Source organism: Drosophila pseudoobscura, chromosome X, assembly GCF_009870125.1.
Source record: "Drosophila pseudoobscura strain MV-25-SWS-2005 chromosome X, UCI_Dpse_MV25, whole genome shotgun sequence".
Classification (NCBI taxonomy): domain Eukaryota; kingdom Metazoa; phylum Arthropoda; class Insecta; order Diptera; family Drosophilidae; genus Drosophila; species Drosophila pseudoobscura.
Window position 1 is genome coordinate 54415487 of NC_046683.1, and position 21156 is coordinate 54436642.

At 43.8% G+C, this 21156-nt stretch overlaps 4 protein-coding genes across 7 annotated transcripts in view; 2 read left to right on the top strand and 2 right to left on the bottom strand.

The window, feature by feature from the left end:
* Positions 1-1098: 1098 nt before the first annotated feature.
* LOC4813547 (uncharacterized) lies at positions 1099-5464 on the top strand. 2 transcript variants are annotated; one of them, XM_015187905.2, is made up of 4 exons: positions 1099-1902; positions 1969-3558; positions 3623-3721; positions 3782-3885. In XM_015187905.2, coding segments are annotated over exons 1-4 (2262 nt in total). In that variant the 5' UTR covers positions 1099-1330; the 3' UTR covers positions 3783-3885. The 2 variants fall into 2 exon arrangements, with proteins under 2 accessions (XP_015043391.2, XP_001354007.3); XM_001353971.4 differs by having other exon boundaries at positions 1100-1902; positions 3778-5464.
* Positions 5449-15942, bottom strand: LOC4812890 (uncharacterized). The gene is made up of 8 exons (XM_033381497.1): positions 15850-15942; positions 13124-13456; positions 12110-12458; positions 11852-12040; positions 11688-11787; positions 10103-11627; positions 9126-9892; positions 5449-7407 (listed from the first exon to the last, which is right to left on the bottom strand). Exons 3-8 carry the CDS (start codon positions 12205-12207, stop codon positions 5500-5502), a joined length of 4587 nt encoding a protein of 1528 aa, XP_033237388.1. The 5' UTR covers positions 12208-12458; positions 13124-13456; positions 15850-15942; the 3' UTR covers positions 5449-5499.
* LOC4813655 (uncharacterized protein C16orf52 homolog A) lies at positions 14938-15839 on the top strand. The gene is made up of 2 exons (XM_001353974.4): positions 14938-15125; positions 15200-15839. Exons 1-2 carry the CDS (start codon positions 15020-15022, stop codon positions 15598-15600), a joined length of 507 nt encoding a protein of 168 aa, XP_001354010.1. The 5' UTR covers positions 14938-15019; the 3' UTR covers positions 15601-15839.
* A 1082-nt stretch (positions 15943-17024) lies between the features above and the next one.
* Positions 17025-21156, bottom strand: part of Ac76E (adenylate cyclase type 2 Ac76E) — a 35340-nt gene continuing 31208 nt past the window's right edge. Inside the window, exons 14-21 of one of the 3 annotated variants that reach the window (XM_015187907.2) lie at positions 20890-21097; positions 20512-20831; positions 20286-20448; positions 20012-20224; positions 19838-19942; positions 19687-19701; positions 18133-18375; positions 17025-18066 (exon numbers count right to left, since the gene is read on the bottom strand). In XM_015187907.2, the coding sequence (XP_015043393.2) occupies positions 17935-18066; positions 18133-18375; positions 19687-19701; positions 19838-19942; positions 20012-20224; positions 20286-20448; positions 20512-20831; positions 20890-21097 (1399 nt within the window). In that variant the 3' untranslated portion in view covers positions 17025-17934. Of the gene's footprint in view, positions 18067-18132; positions 18376-19686; positions 19702-19837; positions 19943-20011; positions 20225-20285; positions 20449-20511; positions 20832-20889; positions 21098-21156 lie in introns of those variants that run through there. The other 2 variants (XM_001353975.4, XM_015187906.2) reach the window with 2 other exon arrangements.

Here is a 21156-nt window from a genome sequence, read left to right on the forward strand (position 1 = left end):
TATGTAATTTAGCATCCGTGTGGATCGCTGTGGTTCCCTGTGGAATCTGAAGGTTGGAGCAACGAGGTTATCCCCGTTGTCATCTCCATTTCATTTTCAACCATCCCGTCTGGTTGCTCTGGATTTATTTCTGGATGTCTTTCGCCGGAGAGCGTAGCGTCGGTCTGGGTTGCCGGGTTCCAAGGGCGGAACCGGAATTTCGGTTTCTTCTTTGGTTCCGTTTTGGCTTCCTTCTCCGCTCCGGTCTTATCCATCGGTTTATTTGTAATTTTCTTTGTGATTGATTCATTTGGTTTTGGTTTACGGGTTTTTGACGAAGTCTTTGTTGGTTTGGTCGTTGCTTGCTTCGACTTCGGTTGTTCCTTTTTGGTGGGACGCGGGGCCCCAGCCCTTTTCGATGGTAAGCGTTTTTTCACAGGAGTGTTCCGCTTCAAGAGGACTTTCTTAGCGGCTTTGTTGGGTATTCCTCGTCCTCGTCCTCGTCCTAGTCCTCGTCCTTGTCCTTGTCCTTGTCCTTTCTGTTCTACACGATCCGAGGGCGGATCGCTGCGTCTCACTGGCTTTGGCTTTCGCTTGACTGGGGCTCCTTTGCTCCTTTTAGCCAGTGGTGGCCCCTCAATGGAGGACTCGGATCCCCATGCTCTCTGGTCGAGGGCCATCTGGCGGCGCTTCTTGGCCAATCGCGTTTCGATCGTATAGATTTTACGTTCAGGCGTTGACATGTTGTTTGCTTATTGTTGTATGTTGTTTTAATGAGTGATTCGATTCGGACTGAATCTGATATAGGAATCTATAAAATACCTGACGTATCATGTACAGCCTACTTGAAATGTAGAAATTATATTCCACCTCGGAGTATTTTGTTTAGTAACTAGCTGACCATTTGCGGCAAACCATTTGTGAACTATTTCGTTCTCATTTCGAGCCATTAATTGAACGTGCGAATGGACTTCTGGAACAGGTTTGATCCTGTATCCGTGCCGACGACCATGCCTTTCAATGGTAAACGCCCCCTTGCGTTTCACCAAACACTAAACACACAATCGAATAGATCAGTGCATATTTCCTATATATATATAGGAGTTTTTTGTCAAATAATATCTTATGTAGTTTCGGTCAAAATAATATTTTCTAAATTCTAAATTAATCGCAAAATTTTCGGCACTTCCCGAGCGAGTGCCAGAAAGTGGAACTGCCCTCCGAAATATTCTGCAACTTGCAGATTTTCGATTAAAGCAATAACCAGATTGGATACCCAGCGATCGTCTGTTTTTATTTTAATCGAGAAACTTGTAATTTCAATAGAAAGTTCGGCGGATGCCATGACCAAATGACGCAGCTAATGGCCAGCTCGTGTCTGTATTCACGGCAGAAAAAGGTTGAAAACACCAGGCCTGGCACCGTGTTTATGTTTGTGAATAAATCCGGTAATGTTGTTGAGGCAAAGAAGTATGACGGATATAACTTCAAAGATGCCAGTAATCCTTCTGTGCGAAAAAATGGCACACAATCAAGTAAATCGTATACAGCTTCGGTGCAGCAAAGAGCCCTGCAGATAATGAAAGCAAATTTTCCACATAATGGAGGCTCTCAAAAGGTCTCACCGCAGAAAAGTTCCCCAAATGAAGGCGGTTTCTTACGAATGCCGTCTGGAAAAAGTTCACGGCCTAAAACGATTGGGGACAAAAAAGGTCCCCTAACGTCCTCGGGTTTAAGGAAAGGCTCTCAGAAAACGACTTGCCAGGAACTAACAGACAAGAAGGCAAGTACAAAGCCCCTCTCCGGGGCAGATGAAAAGGCTTTGGTCAAGACCAAGCCGAAGCGTACGACAATCAAGTCAAATCCCTCTAAAAAACGACCTGCAAAGTTGGCGGTGGACAGTATTAATACTGATGGTGTTTGGTAAGTGGGATAGGTGGAATATCGATCTAAGGAAGCCTAGGGATACAGTTTTGTTCTGCCTTATAGGTTCGAGTGCAATGTCCCCTTTCGGGTCAAGATACCTTTCCCCATTTGTACGCAAAACCTGTTTGGGAATTCGCTACCCGCTGTCCCCAGTATGAATAACAATACCATCTGCAAGTGCGGATCTATTGTCGAGGCAGAACAGGGTCGAAAAGGGGGTAGCCCGCCTGCCCTACCCCCAATGTGCATCACAGTGATTCCTGGCATCAATCAGAACACGCCTATCGACCAGTCGACATCCTCCCATTTGGCGGACCTTAAGGAGACCTCTGGGAAAGCCAGGACGAGCACGGAGAGGAGGTTTAAAGGTGCCAAGCGATGTTCTGTTTGTGAGACTTGCACCCAAACTGGCTATAGCATGGAGCAGGAACCCCTGTCGAATCCTCTGTTATCCTGCCTGGAACAGATCCGACAGCATTTGCGTGCTGAGGCCGAGAATGCCCCGAAGAAGCAGACGACGATGCAGAAATGCGAGTGCCGATGTTTTGCTGAGAAGTCCACAAGTGTGAGGAGTGTTGACGGTAAGACTGTGAAGGGTAATGCAGCACCGAGTGCTGCTGCAGCACTTAAAAATAAGCGAAGAAAAACTCCTTTGAAGACCCAGAAGATGAGGTTAAAATCCTCAAAGAAGGACGAATCGAATGATATGGCGTTCGAAGAATATATGACTCAAGACCAGCCCGGATGCAAGCCCGGATGCCAGACCGGATGCCAGCCCGGATGCCAGCCCGGATGCCAGTCCGGATGCCAGACCGGATGTCATCATTGGCCCACGAATATGAGCTGTAGACGTATGCGAGCCTGTAATGCGTGTCCATTTGTTCAATCACCGATGTTTGGCCATAGCCAGAGAGAGCCACCGGCATGTTGCAAGTTAAAAGCTGGCGAATCAAAGAGGTCCGCCTCTGACATAGCCACTTCTGGCTTCTCTGGCTCTGGCAATGTTTTGACAAGATGTGACAGTGAAAGGGACGATTCTCTTCTGTCCACAGTCCCAAACAGTCTGCCTGGAGATTGTAGCGTAGAATGTTGCGCCTCAAACACCACAAGCGACGATAATCGGAACTCTGATCGGAATAATGATAGTTTCTGTTGCGCTTGCAGACCAGAAGGTGGAGTCTCAGCTAGTCTCAGCCGAAGGAACGATAGACACCCTGGAGATCGCAGCCAAAAATCCCATGTTTCTTATGTGGATAAACGAATGTCAGATGACAGCAAATCAGAGCAAACGGACGAGGAACTCGATTGTGATCGTGGTAGCGTGCCAGTAAAGGGTCTGGAACGTGATGAACGTCCTCGAATGAAAATGAAACCCAAAGAAAACCGAAAAAGTAGAAACATAAAGTCACGATCCAAATCGGCACCAGCAAATATCAGATGCAGATATGGTACGGTTCGACCATTCGATGGTAAATTCTTCGTAGCCAAAAAACTAATCATTAAAAAGAATGAGATTATTGACTGCGGATCTACTCCTACTACTACGGATCAAAGTGAGTGCGAGCTCTGTCTCGGTAATGGCCATCGATTGGAGAGGAATGTGGTAGATCGGCAGGTCTCTGGCGGAAGCGAGGACCCCGAGAAGAAAGTATGGTAAGAGAGCTGCCTACGAGCATTAAGAAAAGTTGCACCTATCGAGTACATGATAATCTTTTAGTTCCAACCAACAACAACAACAACCGTTGGTGCTGGTACCTTTTCGCCTGGAGACCAAAAATAGTGGAAAAACACTAGTCAAATGTCAGGCAAAGGAATGGTAAGTAATTACCAGTATGTTTTTACCAGCCTTCTAGCCATGTTGAAACGTTTCAGGCAGAACCTGACCTTGACGAATGTGACAGAGGCAATGCCCAGGAAATTACCTGTAGCCCCGGAGTCCTCAAGTCGAGCTCCGAGAGGCACTCGTCCAGCTGCTAGAGCTGCGCCCAGAAGAGCTTCCCCCTGCCCACCAACACTCGGATGTCGGGGTCGCTCAGCGCAACAGGAGTGCAGGCCTTACCCATCGTCAAGAGTAAGATGTCCACGCCACCCCAATGGGCAACCACTGTCTCATCGAAATGTGATGAGGAATGCCGATGTTCGCAGCAGATGTACCAGACCCGCAGCTCCGCAACCTCCGCCGAGAAATGCTTCGCCTGCTCGCAGGAACCATCAGCAGGCAACATTAAGCACATTCATGGTATATGGGATAAGACCTGAGTGCAGGGGAAGACGACAACTCTCTCCTTCAGAGAACAGGAGTAATAATCTAAGCCCATCCGCTGTTCCCCAAAATGGGCTAAACGCATCCATTGCGAATAGCTGCGAATGCGACTCCACAGCGAACAACCTTCAGCATGAAGCTGAAGCCAGTCCGAAGACCACAACTCCTCCGGGCTCGGAGCAAACTTTGACGGAGCCAAGCCAATATTCCTGCTGCCTGGTCGCCTGCAAACAACAGTGCAATAAATGTAGTGCAGAAACTGTGACCCTGATGCAGCCCAGACCGCTACGGAGCAATGGGAGCTTGCAGAGCGACGGCTGTGCTGATCAGGAAGCGTCGGCTAGGGACGAATATAACCTGATCGATGAGACCCCGTCCTGCTCTGATGAGGATAATCAGCTCCAATCTGGCTACGGGCCACCGTCGTGCCACTTTAGGTGCCAGCAATACGCAGCAGTTGCCCCAATGCGCTGCAATCAGAGCTCTTCAATGGGAAGCTTTGTGGGAAATCAGTCGGAATTTATGATGGGAATGGAGTTCCAGTCACAGTCACATCCGTATACCTGTTCCCAGCAGAGCTGCGACTGCTCTGTGTGTTCGAACGCCACTGGCCTGATAGACCCGCGGGATATTCTACCCACAATGTCAGCGCACTCCCCGGCCCTAGTGCAGATGTCCTTTGAGCCAAACCAAATGCCAGTGGGGACCTATCAGCCGCAGATGCAACAGAGCTATCAGGCACAGATGCAACAATGCTATCAGCCAGAGCAATCGTTTCATCAAGTCGAATGCCATCCCAATCAAATGTACGGTAGTCAATATCCTTTCTACCGCCCTGAAGATTTGAAGGAGAGTGTCAGAAGTATGCCAGTGGGGTTCTATGAGCAGACCATCAACAAGTACAAGATCGATCCCTTGGATTCGAATTTTAGGCCGCCATCTCTGGGCTCATCCTTCTTCCAGCAGCTCCAACACCAAATGCAATCCAATGCTTGTCTCCTGAGGAACCAATGTCAACAGCAATACCAATGTGCGCCTATCTGCGGACATTCCAATCAACATTGTGTCCATCATCAGCAGCAGCAGCACCGGTCACAGGTGCAGATGCAGGCTTCTGTATGCCACTGTCCCTATTATATGATCCAAAATCCATTCCCGCAACCGCAACCGCAGCAGCAACAGGCACAGCCACAGCAACAGAAGCCACGAAAGAATACCCAGTTTAAAGACTTTGATCGAACTGACATATAATACTTAAAAGCAAACAAATAAAAGACCAATTTCGGATCAATTCAATGTTTATTTGGTTTTATGAAAAAAAACACCGTTTATCAGTCAGTTTTGTGGATAAGGCTGGTCTCTTTGGATAGCTCTGATTTGTGATTGGTTGGCCAGGCCATCACCGAGGTGTACCGGCTGATGCGCCTGGTCAGCAGACGCGGCATCGGAGTGCTGACAGAGGGTTTCATCAGCATGCAAGTCCTCCCAAAGCGAGCCATATAAAGAGAATTGGATTGCTTGCCAACAATCGATGTTGAATCGTTCTTGCCGAAGGTATTTCCAGCCAATGAACGGGGAGGTTCTTTGTCCGGAATAGCCTTTAGAACCCTTCCGGTCGAAGGCTTCACCTGCTCGTCCTGGTTGGACTTCGGTTGCTGTTGCGGGCTCGGGCCGAACATCCTTCTCAATCCCTCGTGATTCACAGACAACGAGCATGTATCGCTGGAAGCTGGTTCTTTTGGACGCTTGGCTAGATAGCGTCGCTGCCGCTGGTTACCACATGCCACGTTTTGCGATTCCACCTGCTGTTGCTGTTGCTGTGGCTTCTGTTGCATCTGTGGATTATTGCAGAATGATCCACAATGGGGGCACGGATGATGATAGGCAGCGTTCATTCGACAGCAGTTGGAGCCCATGCCAGTCGTGGTCATTGGATGACAGAAGCACTGATGCATGCAATGGCTTAAAGCAGACGGCGGATACGGATACCAACAGCCAGCAATGGGATATTGTTGCTGCTGTTGTGGCTGTTGCTGCTGCAGTTGCTGTTGCTGCAGTGGCTGTTGCTGCTGCTGCTGCAGTTGCTGTTGCTGCTGCTGCTGCAGTTGCTGTTGCTGCTGCTGCTGTCCCGATGGCTGTAGAACTGGTGCGAACACATGCTGCGCAACCATTGGCATGGCATACAGATTGGGCTGGCAATAGTTCAGAGAAGGATGCATATGTAGACCCGTTGCTGCTGCTGTTGCTCCCGGTGGTGGCTTGAGCGGACAGCAATTGTTGCTACAACTATTGCAACTGCTGAAACTGTTGAAACTGTTGCTGGCGGACCTCATGGCACAACAGCTACTGCAGGTGCAACAGCCGGGATCCGGCGTGGCTTGACGGACTGGGGGCTTTAAAGGGCAAAAATGGCAGTAGTTGCCGCTGGGACAACGGGCCATGCTCAAATATGGCTGACAGGGATACATCATAGGGTTCACCGATTGCGAAGCCGATGCAGGAACGAAGCTGATGGTCACATGTGATGCAGTATTGGCCATCGCTTGCTGCTCACTTGGCTGACTATTCGTGGCTGGGGAGAGACTAATGGCCTCGGACATCTGTGTGTTGTTGCTGGCTCCCTCTCCCTCCTGGCTGTTTCTCAGATTGTGCAAGGTGTTGAAGCGGGTTTGAGGAGGGAGCAAACTACACCCACTGTTTTGTGATGGATCCTTAGGAAAGTCGTCTGTTCTGGGCTCGGTCTCCTGCTGGACGTTGATCACTGAACTCTCTGTTTTATGTTCAATGCGCTTGCGCACCAGAGCATCCTCTAGGACGACAAAGGAGGGCTTGCTCCTTAGATCTTCCCCATTGTAGACCTTCACGAAGCGCGTTAGATCTCCAGAGCTGCTATTCTTTTCGCATTCAACGTCTGAGGCCACCTGCAGGGAGTCGAATGCCTCTGTATCGTGGTTGATTAAGGCTATACTGATTCGCTGCTTGTTGCTTGACGGAACCGGAACTTTCTCCATTCTAGTCTTGTTCGCCGCAGAGCAGATGCCACTGCACATCCTGTCCTGGCGTTGATCCGGCTCATTGGTCCTGGCCCTGGCCCCGGCTCCCTTCGGACTGATCTCGAGCTGACCTTCGCTGTTCAGCGCTATGACAAAACTGCACTTGCCAGCCTTCTCATCGGTTAGGTCTATCAGGCCAACAGCATCTGGATATCCAACGTCTTGCGGTGCCATCTTCCCAAAGCTCTACAATTTTTGTTTGATCCGAAAACGGGAGGGACACACAGTTTATCTGTGTCTTTTGTGTGCTCTCCACAACATTTAAAACATTTCAATTTTGAAGGGATTTGTGTGTTCAGGCTATCTTGATATACGAGTACTCCTAGAGAACTAAATTTATTGGACAGAAAAATCAATTGTTATATATCATATAAGAAACTAGGTATTTCCACAGATATGAATCAAAGTTGAATATGTGGTACACCCGGGTTTAAAAGTAGAGCCGCGGCCCTTGCCGTGGTTCACAACTTTTCCGCTCGTATTTGTTTACCATCTCTAGTTGTAGAGGACAGTACTGCCTCATATTTAAGGCTATCTAAAGTACAGTAAACTCTTCTCTCTGTATGGGGATACAATCCACAGAATTGCTTCTGCACTGCACTGTACAATTTCACACACATAAAGTCAGGGAATGTTGCCAGACAGAAAGAGAGAGCGCAAAGAGAGTGGGAGAGGCCCTGACCAATATATGTAGTTTCTTTGTGATCAACACTGTCTTGTTTGCTCTCGTTCTTTGAGCTGGCACTCCACACTGCTGCACTCTTCTCACAGCTCTCAGCTCTCGTAACCCTCAGTGCGATAGGGATAGAGACGAGCAGAAGCAAAGGCCGATTTCTAGGAAAAACTTTGAGCTGCATACGCATGCACTTTTTTTCACAGCTTTCCCATTTACCCCCCCTGGTCCTTCCTTCAAAGCGTTCATTAAATGCGAAAGTATCATCCGTGCAATCAAACGCATCCATATTCCAATCGAATCCTTAGGCCACGAGGTTTAGTGCGTATACCATAAGAAGAGTATATTAGAAGAATATATTAGATACATACGTGGTGAAAGAGGATGTAACACCATAAAAGCCTCGGAATCGCTATAGCAATGTCTGTCCGTCCGTGCTTATGAGCGCCTATATCTCAAAGACTATAAGAACTTGAGCAACCATATTTTGTGTCCATAATCCCGTAATATCGAACTGTTACAAGTGTATTTCAAAATTTCGTCCCGCCCTCTCGCTCTCTCTCTCTCGCTCTCTTTCACACCTTCGGTGTAAAAGAATAATTGTTTCTCTTTTGTGAACAGCGATACCAAACGATATATAAAACGTATTGTATTAAATACATACATCATGAGGTCACTTATACATATGTACATATTTATACATTCGTTCCCCTTCGTTTTTTGTTTTGTATTTTAATATTTGTTTTTATTTTCATGTGCTTATCCGTTTGTGTGGGGAAAAACAAAACCAAAAAAAAAAAAACAGGAAATAATTTGCAAAACTACAACATGTGAGGTAAGTCTTTATCCTTTGACTTACTCTTTATACTTTTTTTTATATAGAATTATATTATCTATATTTTTTAATTGTTTGACGTAACGTAATGCTGTCTCTGGATGCAGACCAGAGACACTAGATGTTGGAAGTTACTTGTCGGTTAGAAATTGCCGCAAAATATTTTATTTAATGGTAAAAAAAAAATATATATATATACAGTGAATGAAAGTACTCGTATACGTACATACCACTTGTAATTCTTAAATGTATGGCTATTCATAAGTTTGTATAAATATTTTACTAAATTCGGAATTTATCTTAGGACGTAACATATGTTATGTGTTGTTGGTAATTTCTACGTTAATACTATAATCACAATCTATTCAATTCGACTGAACTTTATATGTATTATCACTTATTTGTTCGCATATTCTCATTCAGATAGCTCGAGACATAGTTTGTGATAAAAGTAGATGCCGTTCCCCCTGCCGAACCGTACTCGCGGTCGTGCCCGGGTGCTCTCTGCTCCTGACTTCTTTCGGGTGCAGATGGTTTGTAGGTGTATTGAAAACGATAGGGGGGGTATGTGGAGGAGGAGACTGTGGCGGCAGCAGCTGGGGGATAGTGGGCTTCTACGGACGGAGTCGGATATGCGACTCCTCTACGCTCGTTGATTTCACGTCGTGGCTCGACATCTTGGGTCTTGGTCTTTTTTTTGGCATTCCCGCAGCTGGAGAACGGAGGCTTTCTCAGCAGAGGAGGCAATGGCATGAGCTTCGCCTGAAATTCACTTCCTGAAGCGGCAGCGGTAGTTGCAACATTCAAAGGCAGCCTGTAGGAGGTGGATGATGGATATATGTAGGGGGGCGGCTCAAACAAGGCCGTGTGGTGTTGCTTATGTACGCGCTGCTGGTGCTGTTGCTGATGTTGCTGTTGCTTCTGTTGCTGTTGCTGATGTTGCTGTTGCTTCTGTTGCTGTTGCTGCTGTTGCTGCTTTTGCTGCTGCTGCAGCTGCTCTTGCTGATGCTGTTTCTTCTGATGTTGCTGCAGCTGCTGTTGTTGTTGCTGTTTCTGATGATACTGCTTGTGGGACTCCTCTACTACCACCGGCCTCTGCGGGTAGTGGTACAGAATGTCCCGCTGCTGCTCCGTCTGATGCTGCTGCGGCTGATGCTGCTGCGGCTGATGCTGATGATGCTCCGGCTGATGCTGATGCTGCTCCGGCTGATGCTGATGATGCTCCGGCTGATGCTGATGATGCTTCGGCTGATGCTGCTCCGGCTGATGCTGATGATGCTCCGGCTGATGCTGATGATGCTTCGTCTGATGCTGCTCCGGCTGATGCTGATGATGCTTCGGCTGATGCTGATGCTGCTGCGGCTGATGCTGATGATGCTTCGGCTGATGCTGCTCCGGCTGATGCTGATGCTGCTGCTGCAGCGGCTGCTGTTGATGGAATGGGTTCTGCAACAGCAATTGTTGCTGATGCTGTCGCCAGGACAAAATGCGCTGTCGGTTACGTATACGCACATCCAAATATTGGAGATCTGCTTTCAGTTTTCGCTGCTGCTTCTCCTTGTCCGCATTCAGCTTGTCCTCTGCCTTTTTGCTTTGCTTCATTTTGTACTGAAACATATGCTCATCGTCCGCCCGCTCGTTGAGAATGGTCGTGAGGGCTGTGTGGAAGAAACGTGCTTGCTTTTCTTCCTGGAGCTTCAGGTTCTGGTGCATGACCTTCAGTTTCTCCAGCTGACCAATGGACTCGAGTATATTCTGCTGACACAAAACCTGATGATGCTGCGCCGATAAGTGCGGAATTGTGTGATGCTGGAGCGGCGGCTGATCAAAGAGATTCTGTAGCTGTTGTTGTGTTTGCGAAGAGTGGCCCGGATGCGTGTCGAGGCTCTGCTGCCTCCACGGATGCTCCATTGCACTGGGAAGTGCTTGCGTTTCCCCATCCGCATGCTGGTGCCTGTAGCTCTGATTGGTCAGATCCATGGCACTGTTGTGGCAGGCGCTGCTTGGCTGAAATTGGTCCACGTTCGGCAGGACGCTATGATGCAGTAATCGCTGAGAGAGTAGAGAATGTTCTCCCGCCGCTTCTGAGGACGTGGCGTTTGATGTAACTCCAAAGGAACTGTTGACGGTTACGGGAACAGAATAATAATGAGCCTGTGGCTCGGGTCGGGCCTCAACCCTGGGCGGAGGCTGTATATGATGGACGGACGGATATATCGGGTCGTTTGGGATGTGCAAGGGCGCCATCTCCGATCGCTGGCGTGGCTCCGGATGGGGCAGCTGCTGGGTTTCGGTTAGATTTCCGCTAGTTTGTTGCACCCGTTCCTCTTGGCTTTCAGCTCTTGCGGCACCTTTATTGCGTTCTCCATTGTTTTCTACTTCGATGAAGTTTGCCGTTGCTTGCACTTCCGGTTTGCTCCTCAGGTCATCCAGGAGACCCATTTTTAGATCGCGAAATTGGTTGTCTGGGTTGTGCCAACGCAAACAGGGATATGGCTGATCCGACGGAACCCCCTTCTCCGACATCAACTGTGTGCTGACTTTAATCACGCTGTGGCCTTGATCCTGCATTGAGTGTGGCCCTCTTGCTGGTTCCGTCACTTCTGATTTGTTCTTTATGCCATCATCAGCATCGTCGTCATCATCAACATTGCGAGCACTTTCAGCATTTAGATTGGGCATATGTATGGGCTCCTCCTTCGTGGCCATGGGGTTTGCTCTGAGAGCATCAGCTTCCTTAGTTTCCATACTCGTATCCTTTCCATTGCCGTCTGCCATGATCATCTGATGGTGTGTGCTATCTGGAGGAGCCTCCTTGGAGCTGCTTTGTACACCAGCCACCTGTCCCTTCTTCAGTTTTTTGGCCACGAATCGGGCCCGTCCAGTTCCAACGGGAAACTTGAGCATGCGGAGACAATATTCTGTATTACTGGATAATTTATCAAAGCTATTCACTACCGAGCTGCCTCGCTGTTGCAGATTGCTGCGTGCCAGATTTTTGGGGATGAAGAGGCGTTCTTCGGAGAACACGCTGGCCCTACGCTTCTTTGTCTCGGCTCTAAAAGAAAACATGCATTTTTCGAACTATTATTTGAACCAAATGAAATATAATTTAGGCGTACATCGAAAGCGAATGCCTTTCCTCAAGCACCAGAGGTCTGTTGTCTCTGTGTGTTTTAACTGGCCTACGCTTCAGGCTCTTATATGCAGGTTTTGGTTTATCAGAACCTTTCTGAGGCTTTCCCTTATCGCTGATTATATTCTCCAGCGACTGTCCATCAAATGTTTTGTTTTCCTTTGGCCGATTGCTGCTGAATTAAATATGTTAGTGATATAATTTTGGGTATTCTATTTTGTTAGCTCCCTTGTCAACAACCTACCCCTCGTTTGTGCCTTGTACCGCGTCCGCATCCAGCCTACTCATTGGCTGAGATCTAGAATCAGACACCTGCTGTAACTCCGGTTCGGGCGCGACCATGTCGCGTCTGTAACTGCCACTGCCAGCCAATTTGCACTCTCCTTTTAAGGCAATTGCACATGTATGTATTTATTTACGGGTTATCTTTTTTTCCTTTCGCCAGCTCGTCGGGGTTAGCGCTGAGGCTAGTGCCAGGCGGGGCTCCAAGTCGGTTGGGTTTGAAATTTGATTGCTTTAATTGAATTCGCAAAACAATGCGTTGTCGGTAGGAGCGAATATGAGCTATTAACTGGGCGGCGGGCGGGGTGTTGCTGTAAATAAATAATGAAAATAAACTAGAGCATACTTTCGTGGAAATTTCTTAGGTCGATCGAGCCTAGATTTAGCTACTCCGATATCCAATGTGCGAATGTACATATCCTTAATTATATTATAATGAAAGCGATTTTGTACATTAATGCCTAGATTTAAAACTGTATATATACATACATACCAGTAGATTTTATCCCAAGGGTTTATATTTGAAAAAAAAAAGAATTTGAATTAATTAATTAATTAATTAAATACATTTTTCTTAATTAAAATAAATATTTATTTATATTTAAAATACATAAATATATTTAATATTTAAATTATTTAATTTTTGAATTAAATCTATTTCATATATAAATTTAGCACATAAAAGTAGCACAGTAAAACAGCCATATTAAATTTTAATATTTAAAATACCATATTAAGCACAAATGCAATTTATTTATTTGAAAGTATTTTTATTAATATGTATAATACTTGTATGTTTATGGAAATGTAGATTCCCTTTAATTTCACTAATGCTTGTATTTATAATGTAACTTTAACTGAAATATTTTTTTTATTGTTTAAATTGTATAGTATTTTTTTATTTAAATTTAAATATGGCTGTTTTGTTTTACTGTGCTACTTTTTCTCTAAGTGTTGAAAATCTCATGCTCTTTACCTGCTCGATGGCACTCGTATTCCTTTTTATCTGGATAAATCCAACTCCGCCACAATGCATCCCCTTTCAAGAGATATCACACTATCCGTCATATGAATATTGTTTGTACTCGTCAATATTTGTAAACACAAATGGAGCTCTGTTTGGCAGAGCAAAAATCAAATCTTTAACTGTGTGCCGCCTGTCCACTCTCCCAGAAGACACCCCGTAGACCGGATCCGAAGTGTTGTCTTACTGCCGCACAGACTGTGTTCAGATTCGTCCACGTCGCCGGCGAAATACGATGCGCGCTGGCCAGCCAAGGCCGCCGTAGACAGGCCTAACAGGTGTAGACTGGCACAACCGAAATGAGAATGAGAATGAATGCAATTGAAATTCGCTAATATTATTACATGGCCCGAGGGCGATAAAAGCAACAGCCATTCAAACGTCGGTCCCCGGCAATTATGGGGTAAAGCTCCCACCTTCAATGGAAGGGCGCTGAAATAATAACGCACACCCACCGGCTCGCTCTCCAATAGATATTGCCGTCCAGATATAAGCTTACGGAACCGGACACGGACAAACCTACCCCTCACCTGACCCCTTCACTAGGGTTCAACTGGAGGGACAAGCAGACTAAGGACACGTCAGCGCCAGCTGACCAGGCATGTGACGTGGCCGCTACGCTTAGAATTCTATATTGTAAGTACTAGTATTATTTTTATACTCGAGGCTACTCGAAGTAGTGCCGCTGTAAGTATAAATGCAATTATCTTACAGATCTATAAATAGTTCAATAGGAAAGGGAGTCGAGTGCGAGCACATCTCTATTACTCTTTTTTTTTTAATAATAGAACCAAATTGAATGACTAAAAATTAATTTTTAATTTGTATTACAATTTGAGCATGTGCAATTCATTTGTTTGCTCAATTTAAAAACAACTGCCAGTTCGAGTTAAGTTCAGTTGATTTGAACTAACTCCAAGAACAAGCGTTAGAGATATGTGGTCTATCGATTCTGATATTTTCTTGCTTCTTCGTTTCTTTTTTCCTTTTTAAGCAGAAAAAAGGAAGAAGTTGCAAATCGGATTGATTTAAGGAAATATATTGAGAGAATAAAAAATAGTACAAAGAAAATAAGGGAATGAAAATGTTATCGAAAAATGGGTTCATGTAAATATCAACAGATGGCACATATTATGTAAAATAATCGCGACAGCTGCAGCAACCATATATAGAACAAAGATAGGGTATATAAACTTCCAAACGCAGGCCTTTTCAATTTCGCTCTCTCTAATCGTGCTTCTCTGCATCGCACCAAAACGTTCCTCAATTTCCACTGGATTGCATTCAGTTTTTTCAAGCAATTTCACTTTGTCGCGCAGTTCTAGCGATTATCCTGTCAATTTACCTCTTTTGTTTAAACCTTTTTTTCTACATAATCAAATAAAAGGGAGTGGTTAAATTATTGTAGGAAAATGATTCATCAATCAGGGCTGAATATCCTGGCTAGCACGTAAATCTCAACCGAATTTCAATATCGATGATCAAAGAGTACGATTAACCCATTGTCATACAGTGGGTATTAATATACAGTTCACGAAAATGATACAACTTAAAGATATTGTGGCCTTTTTGTTTTTGTTTAAACAAAGAGAAATAATTTATCTAGTAAAAGATTTTACAAATGGTACTTTTTTCCCTGTTTAACTCAAGTGGCACATCTGTTTAAATAAAAGGGGGGTTAAGTGGGCTAAGTTCGTTTTTACATCGGTATATTTTGCAGTATATATTGAAAATTAGACGGTATATTTCTGATGGTCAGACCGTATATTTTATCACTGAAGACGAAGCAGAAAGGAAAACAAAACATTTTCCAATAAAAACCAAAACAAAACTGTTGTACGGAGTAATATGGATAAATTAACAACAATAAGTGCAACGCTATTTATGGCCGCCGATGTGTTCGCCATAGTGAGTCTGGCGCTGCCTGATTGGATTATTACCGAGTCTGGCACAGGTGATGCGGAAGTGATGGAAGACGGCTTTCCAAATCGCATGAAAACATTGCTGACAAACCCTATTATATTTCAGGAGACATACGCTTGGGTCTAATGTGGACCTGCATGACCCTCTACAACCGGCCACAAGTGTGCTACACCCCCGACCTACAGCCCGAGTGGCTGATTGCATTGGTATGCATTTTCATGGGCTGCATTTGCATCACAACGACTGTGATCCTGCTGGCCTCCTCGTCGTGCAATCGAAATGTCATACCCTATGCCCGATGGGTGGGCTTTGCGGCCATGGTGCTGTTCTGCATGGCCGCAGTTGTCTTTCCATTGGGCTTCCACATCGAGGAGATCGGGGGACAGGCCTACCAGCTGCCCAATACCTTTAAGATTGGCATATCCTACATTATGTTTGTGCTGGCACTGTGGATAACCGTGGTGTCGGAACTGTTTGCGGGGAAGGTGTGCTTGCCGCACTTTTAGAGAAGAAACGGTATCACTTGGTTCTTGATATTGTTTGCAGTTTGCTCTGTGATTTGTTATACGTTTTGTTTCTGTCTTTTGTTTCTCATACTGAATCTGTAGCCGAGAGCCCACTCCGCAACACACAGATCCGTCTTGACCTAACGTTCGGATTCGAATCTCTTTCTTTAGCTCTTAATTAGTTTTAGTTTATACATTTTTATAAGTCAAATATATACATTTATTTATTTCAAAAGTAAGCGCACTCACATTTAACCTGGGAACACGCACTGACGCACTGCCACTTGCGACGCTTTGATGGAAACTGAAATGCTGGAGCGGCAGATCCACTTTAATCGCCACTTGAGCGCTGATTAGGGGCTTTGCGCCCCTTTTTACTGGAGATCGGCAAACGCTGACCAACCACTCCTTGATGGAATAAACAAACCTATCGATCTGATGATATTCGATGCCAGCCAAGGGAGAACTTCGCTGACTTAAGCATTAATTTGCCTAGATTGTTTATAGAACAGAATTCTGTTTGTAAACCAAGATCAGAGCGAGATGAATCGATGTATTTTCTCCGAAGCAAGGAACTTGAGAAATTTTTGTTTCCAATCATAATAATATTTGAATTAGGGAGGGGTATTCGTATAAGGGGTCGCCTAAACCGCTTTTACTATCCACTTTCTATCCACTCAAATCAATATCTTTCTATAAAACATTGCTCTATCACATTAACTGGTGGCAGACCAACATTTGGAACTGTGTTCAGTCGTCGTTGAGGATCATGCGTATTGATCTGTTGTAATGGATTCAAAATTTCTTTATAGACTCCCAAAGTAATCGCCTAGTACCGTAGGTAATCAGTTATAAAATCCTGCGGCTCGAGCTATTTATTACTGGAGGAAGAATTCCATTCCAAGCAAATAACATGTTCAGCTAATGAGTTTTCAATGATTACTGATTTTATTTTGGTGAAATGTGCGTCTTTTATACAATTGGTTACAATGGCTTGCAATGGTTTTACCGCCATAAAACGACGGTCGCGTTTTGCTGCCATAAATACATCCATTACTGCCTGTTCCATCGCCTATTTGTTTAGGTCAATGGTCCATCTTCACAGCATATTTATTTGTGTTCTCTTATAGTCTGAAATAGAATCCGAATTCCAAAATTGGTTAGGATCCTTTTTACCGATGATATTACCTGACCTACACTCCATGACCCTTAAGATCTCTGAAGAATACTGTACAAAAATATTCTTGAAAATAAAAACCACATATTTTAAGGATTTAATTTATTTACTTATTAATATTCTACGAATTTTCATAGATTCAAGCTAATTTAATAATATCAAATACATATATTTCAATGGATCTATCATAGTTATAGAACTACTGCATTTTGAGGATTACATATATGTATGCTTTGGATGCTTTTTGTTGTTTTGTTTTGAATATAGATAGCTTAATAGTTTCGGGGAAGTGGAGAGTTTACAAATAGATTGAAATATAAATCCATCTGTGTTTATAGCAGGTCTGTTTCCATCGGAGGTATAGTGTACATATTCTGTTGGGATATGTTAGGTACTCAAGATGCAGTTATTGAGCTCATATTTCTCTTAAAAATAGTTCACTTTGGTGGCCTTTATCTTAGACAGTAATATAGATACATGTAGCATCGTTATTTGGGGCTCTGAGTAGTTAGTAAAAAAAAGGTTTTAGTAAAAAAATATATAGAGTTTTAGTTTGAGTTTGCTTTTGATTCTTTAAAAGAATTAAAACTAGTGTTGCTCGAAAGTATATAAACAGTATATGATCCATGGCACATAAATATACATAAATATATTGATATATAACAAATTATTTATAGCGGAAGAAGGGAAAGTACATACATACTCGCATTTTTAAATGTGAATTAGACTGGCTCAGTAAATTTACTATAAGGATATAAGCATATATGTATTTTGTTTGCTATATTTATTGGGTGATAATTTCTGGGGATTGATTTGCATTTTCTTTGTCTAGCATAATTTTAATTCGAATCGTACATATGTATGTATATAATTATTCGCTGTTTAAGTGATCGCTATGCATAAATCGTACGAAATATTTAATAACATTTTAACATCTACCAACTAACTAAAAAACAAAGTTTTGGCTAACAAATACTTAACATGTGTGTGTGTGTGTGTGTGTGCAACGTATTTTAAATGCTTGCATATTTATTAAAAACTAAAATGAAAAGCTAAGCAAATAAATAAGAAGATGCCTTGAAGTGACGCTAAGATTATGCATATATGTATGTGTAAATATATCCTTTAAATAGTATCAAAGTCCGTCGAGGATGTTTCTACAATTTCCCATCGAATGGTGTCTTTACAAAGTAGGTGACTAGATTGCCCTTGCCCTTCACGTAGGTGAGGCCACGGCACTCGCACTCATAGCCGGCGGCCATCAGTATCTTTGCTGTATTCTCCGTTGTCTGTCATGGATGGAAATATATGTATGTATATTGTAGTGGAATCTATGGTGCTCTCTGTAGACTCACCTGTAGCCGTCCCATGACGCCGCACGAGTCCATGCGGGAGGCAACGTTAACTGTATTACTCCAAATATCATATTGTGGCTTCTGGGCACCAATCACGCCCGCAATGACTGGGCCGTGGTTGAGGCCGATGCGGAGACGGAAACGTTGAAACGATTCGCGATTAATCGAATCCAATATGGACATCAAAGCAATCGCAAACTCAACCAATATGACCACGTTGTGCTCCTCGGTGCGCTTTTCATCCTTTTTATTCAGAGCGGAAAGGAAAGAGAGAGTAAATTTCGTTAGTCCTGTATTCGATTTTGTCTTTATTGCCCTGTACCCCCAACCCGGAAAACCAATTGAGCGTTTTTCCGTCCCTCTGGCCTCTGGCCCCTGGCCCCTGGCCTCTAGCTCTAGCTAATCCTAATTCCTGCCCAATGGACTACTACCCTCATTTGGCGACCCTTTTTTTATTTTATTTTCTCTCCTTCATTCCTTTTTTGTTGGGATCCAATGGGATTTGATTTTCCCTTTTGTTTGGTAGTTATAAAAATTTAATTAAAGTTCTAAGCTGCGATTAAAAGGCATTTGAACAGTAAATAACATTTTGCTCCAATTGGGGCGAGGATCCAGCACATAAAGGGGATTGGGTGGAATTTTAAAAGAATTTTTATTAGATTTAATTGCAAGCATTTAATTGAATGTCAGAACATGCTGTGTAATTTATATTTTTATTTAAACATTTAAGCAGACTGAAATATATTGAACGACTGGAAGAAGCACGTGGGAATCTGGTTAAATTTAATTGCAAGCATTTAAACGTCAAACTCTGCAATCCAGAGAAAAAGCCCCTGAGAATCGAATAGATTAAAAAATATATACATATATATACACAAATTTAAATGAAATATTATGCATATTGAAATTACATATATTTCATATTTAAAAAAGTATATATATGTATTTCCTATTCAAATTAAATATATTTGGTATGTAAATTGAATATATTTCATATTTAGAAAATATATATTTTATTTTTAATATTAAATATCTTTCATATTGAGATAAAATATTAATGAAATATTTTTTTTAATATGTCATATATTTTATATCTAAAAAAATATATTTCATTAGACAATTTAGAAAATATATATTTTATTTTCAAATTAAATATATATCATATTTAGATAAAATATTAATGAAATATATTTTATTTAATATTAAATATATTTTATATATTAGAAATATATAATTTATTTTTAATTAAAATATATTTATTATTTTAATGAAATATATGTCCCAAAAATGTAATATATTATGTATATTCTAAAGTTTTTTATATTTATATTTAACACATTTATGTTTAAATCAAAGTGAATTCTCTTAAATTTTCTTTTTCCTCTTATTTGAAGCCCGAATATATAATTGAAATATGACTGCGTTTCTTTTGACTATGCCATTTTTCTCTGAGTGTGGGTAAATGATATTCTTGTTGTTAAACTTTTAAGAATTTTACACACTTGACTAACTTTCAGAAGGAAAGGACTGTTCATGTTTTGAAGAGAGACTTACCGCAAAGCTACGTGACTAGATTAGTCAATCGTATCGGGAGTGTTGGAATGTTGTTATTTACAAGATTAGTGAAAGCATTGAAAAGACAAGGATTACAAGACGATATACACACATGTACAGACGTGGGGGGGTGGGGAATATGGGTTCTTACCGTAGCGCCGTCTTCCTTGCCTGGCCTCAGACCCGAGGCGCACATATAGGTGCTGGCTATAGTTTTGATCTTTTCGATGCCACTGAACTTTGGCTTCAACAACAACTGAAATACGGAATACCAGAACGGTGGGCTATAGATCTACCGAAATACAAGCGGGGTGGGGGGATCTACCTTATCGAAATCACATATAATTTCGTTCAAGAGACGCAAACACTCCAGGCCCTGTTTGTTGACATCCGTTTCGTCGTAGAACTCCTTGTAGTTGGGTATCGAGGCAAACATGACGGCCACGCACGAGTAGCTCTCGTGGTAGAGCTCTGTGGAGCGCTCCAAGTGCAGGAAATGCGTTGCCACGTGCGCGGGCAGAATGTTCTCCAACAGAATCTGAAATGAAATTGGAAAATTTAGAATTTTTCTTTTAAGTTTCGGTGGACGTGAGACTTGCCTTGTTGATGCCCCGCATCGTTTCCACCTCCTCCTGTTCCACTTTGAGTTTGGCCTTCCACAGAAAATCCGTGCGTGCCACATACTCGCCCTGGCGATCCAGAGTGTGCAACACCAATATGACCACCATCAAGAGCAGGAATCCCTTGATCTCCAAGGGCAACCTGGGGGGAATCGAACAACGGAATGCAGACGGATGCACGGAGGTGTCTTTGGACAGCCCTTACCCATATTCGATGTTCTGCCGATTGTACTGTACGTAGAGATCACTGTAGCCCAGCACTGTGACCTGCCCTATCAAGGCCACCAGCATGGCGATTAGCTTCAGGATAAAACCCGATCGAAGGAAGGCCGAAATCCCCGCCAGGCTGATGGCACAGCAGTACAGAAAGATGGGGGCAATGGGTATGGCATGGGCAATGTCCAGCGGCTGCAGGCTCTCCTCCAGCAGGGTGAGATTTGCGAAGTCCATCGAGAAATTGCCGGCCAGAAGGGCGGTGCCGTTCAAGGGCTCGCTGCCCAGCTCCTCGGGCAACGTAAAGTTAATCTAAAACGACACATTTATTGGGAGATGATGTGCCATGGCAACGATATGCAATACCTACCACACTGAACACGGCACAGGAGGAGATGAGAATGTTGACAATGATGAACATGGCCAGCCGAAGATAGCGGCTGCTGGCCACCACCTGGCCGGGACCGTTGCGCTCCGTGGCAGAGGCATGCACATCCGGCACGGACATGTTGCTCAGATAGAGGAACAGGCCCAGGGAGACAAAGCTGGCCAGCAGGGAGCCGAGCAGGGCCAGGTTCCTGCGACAAAGAGAAGCCAGGACCTGAGTCAGTATGGACATTTATGGGGGGTGGGGGTT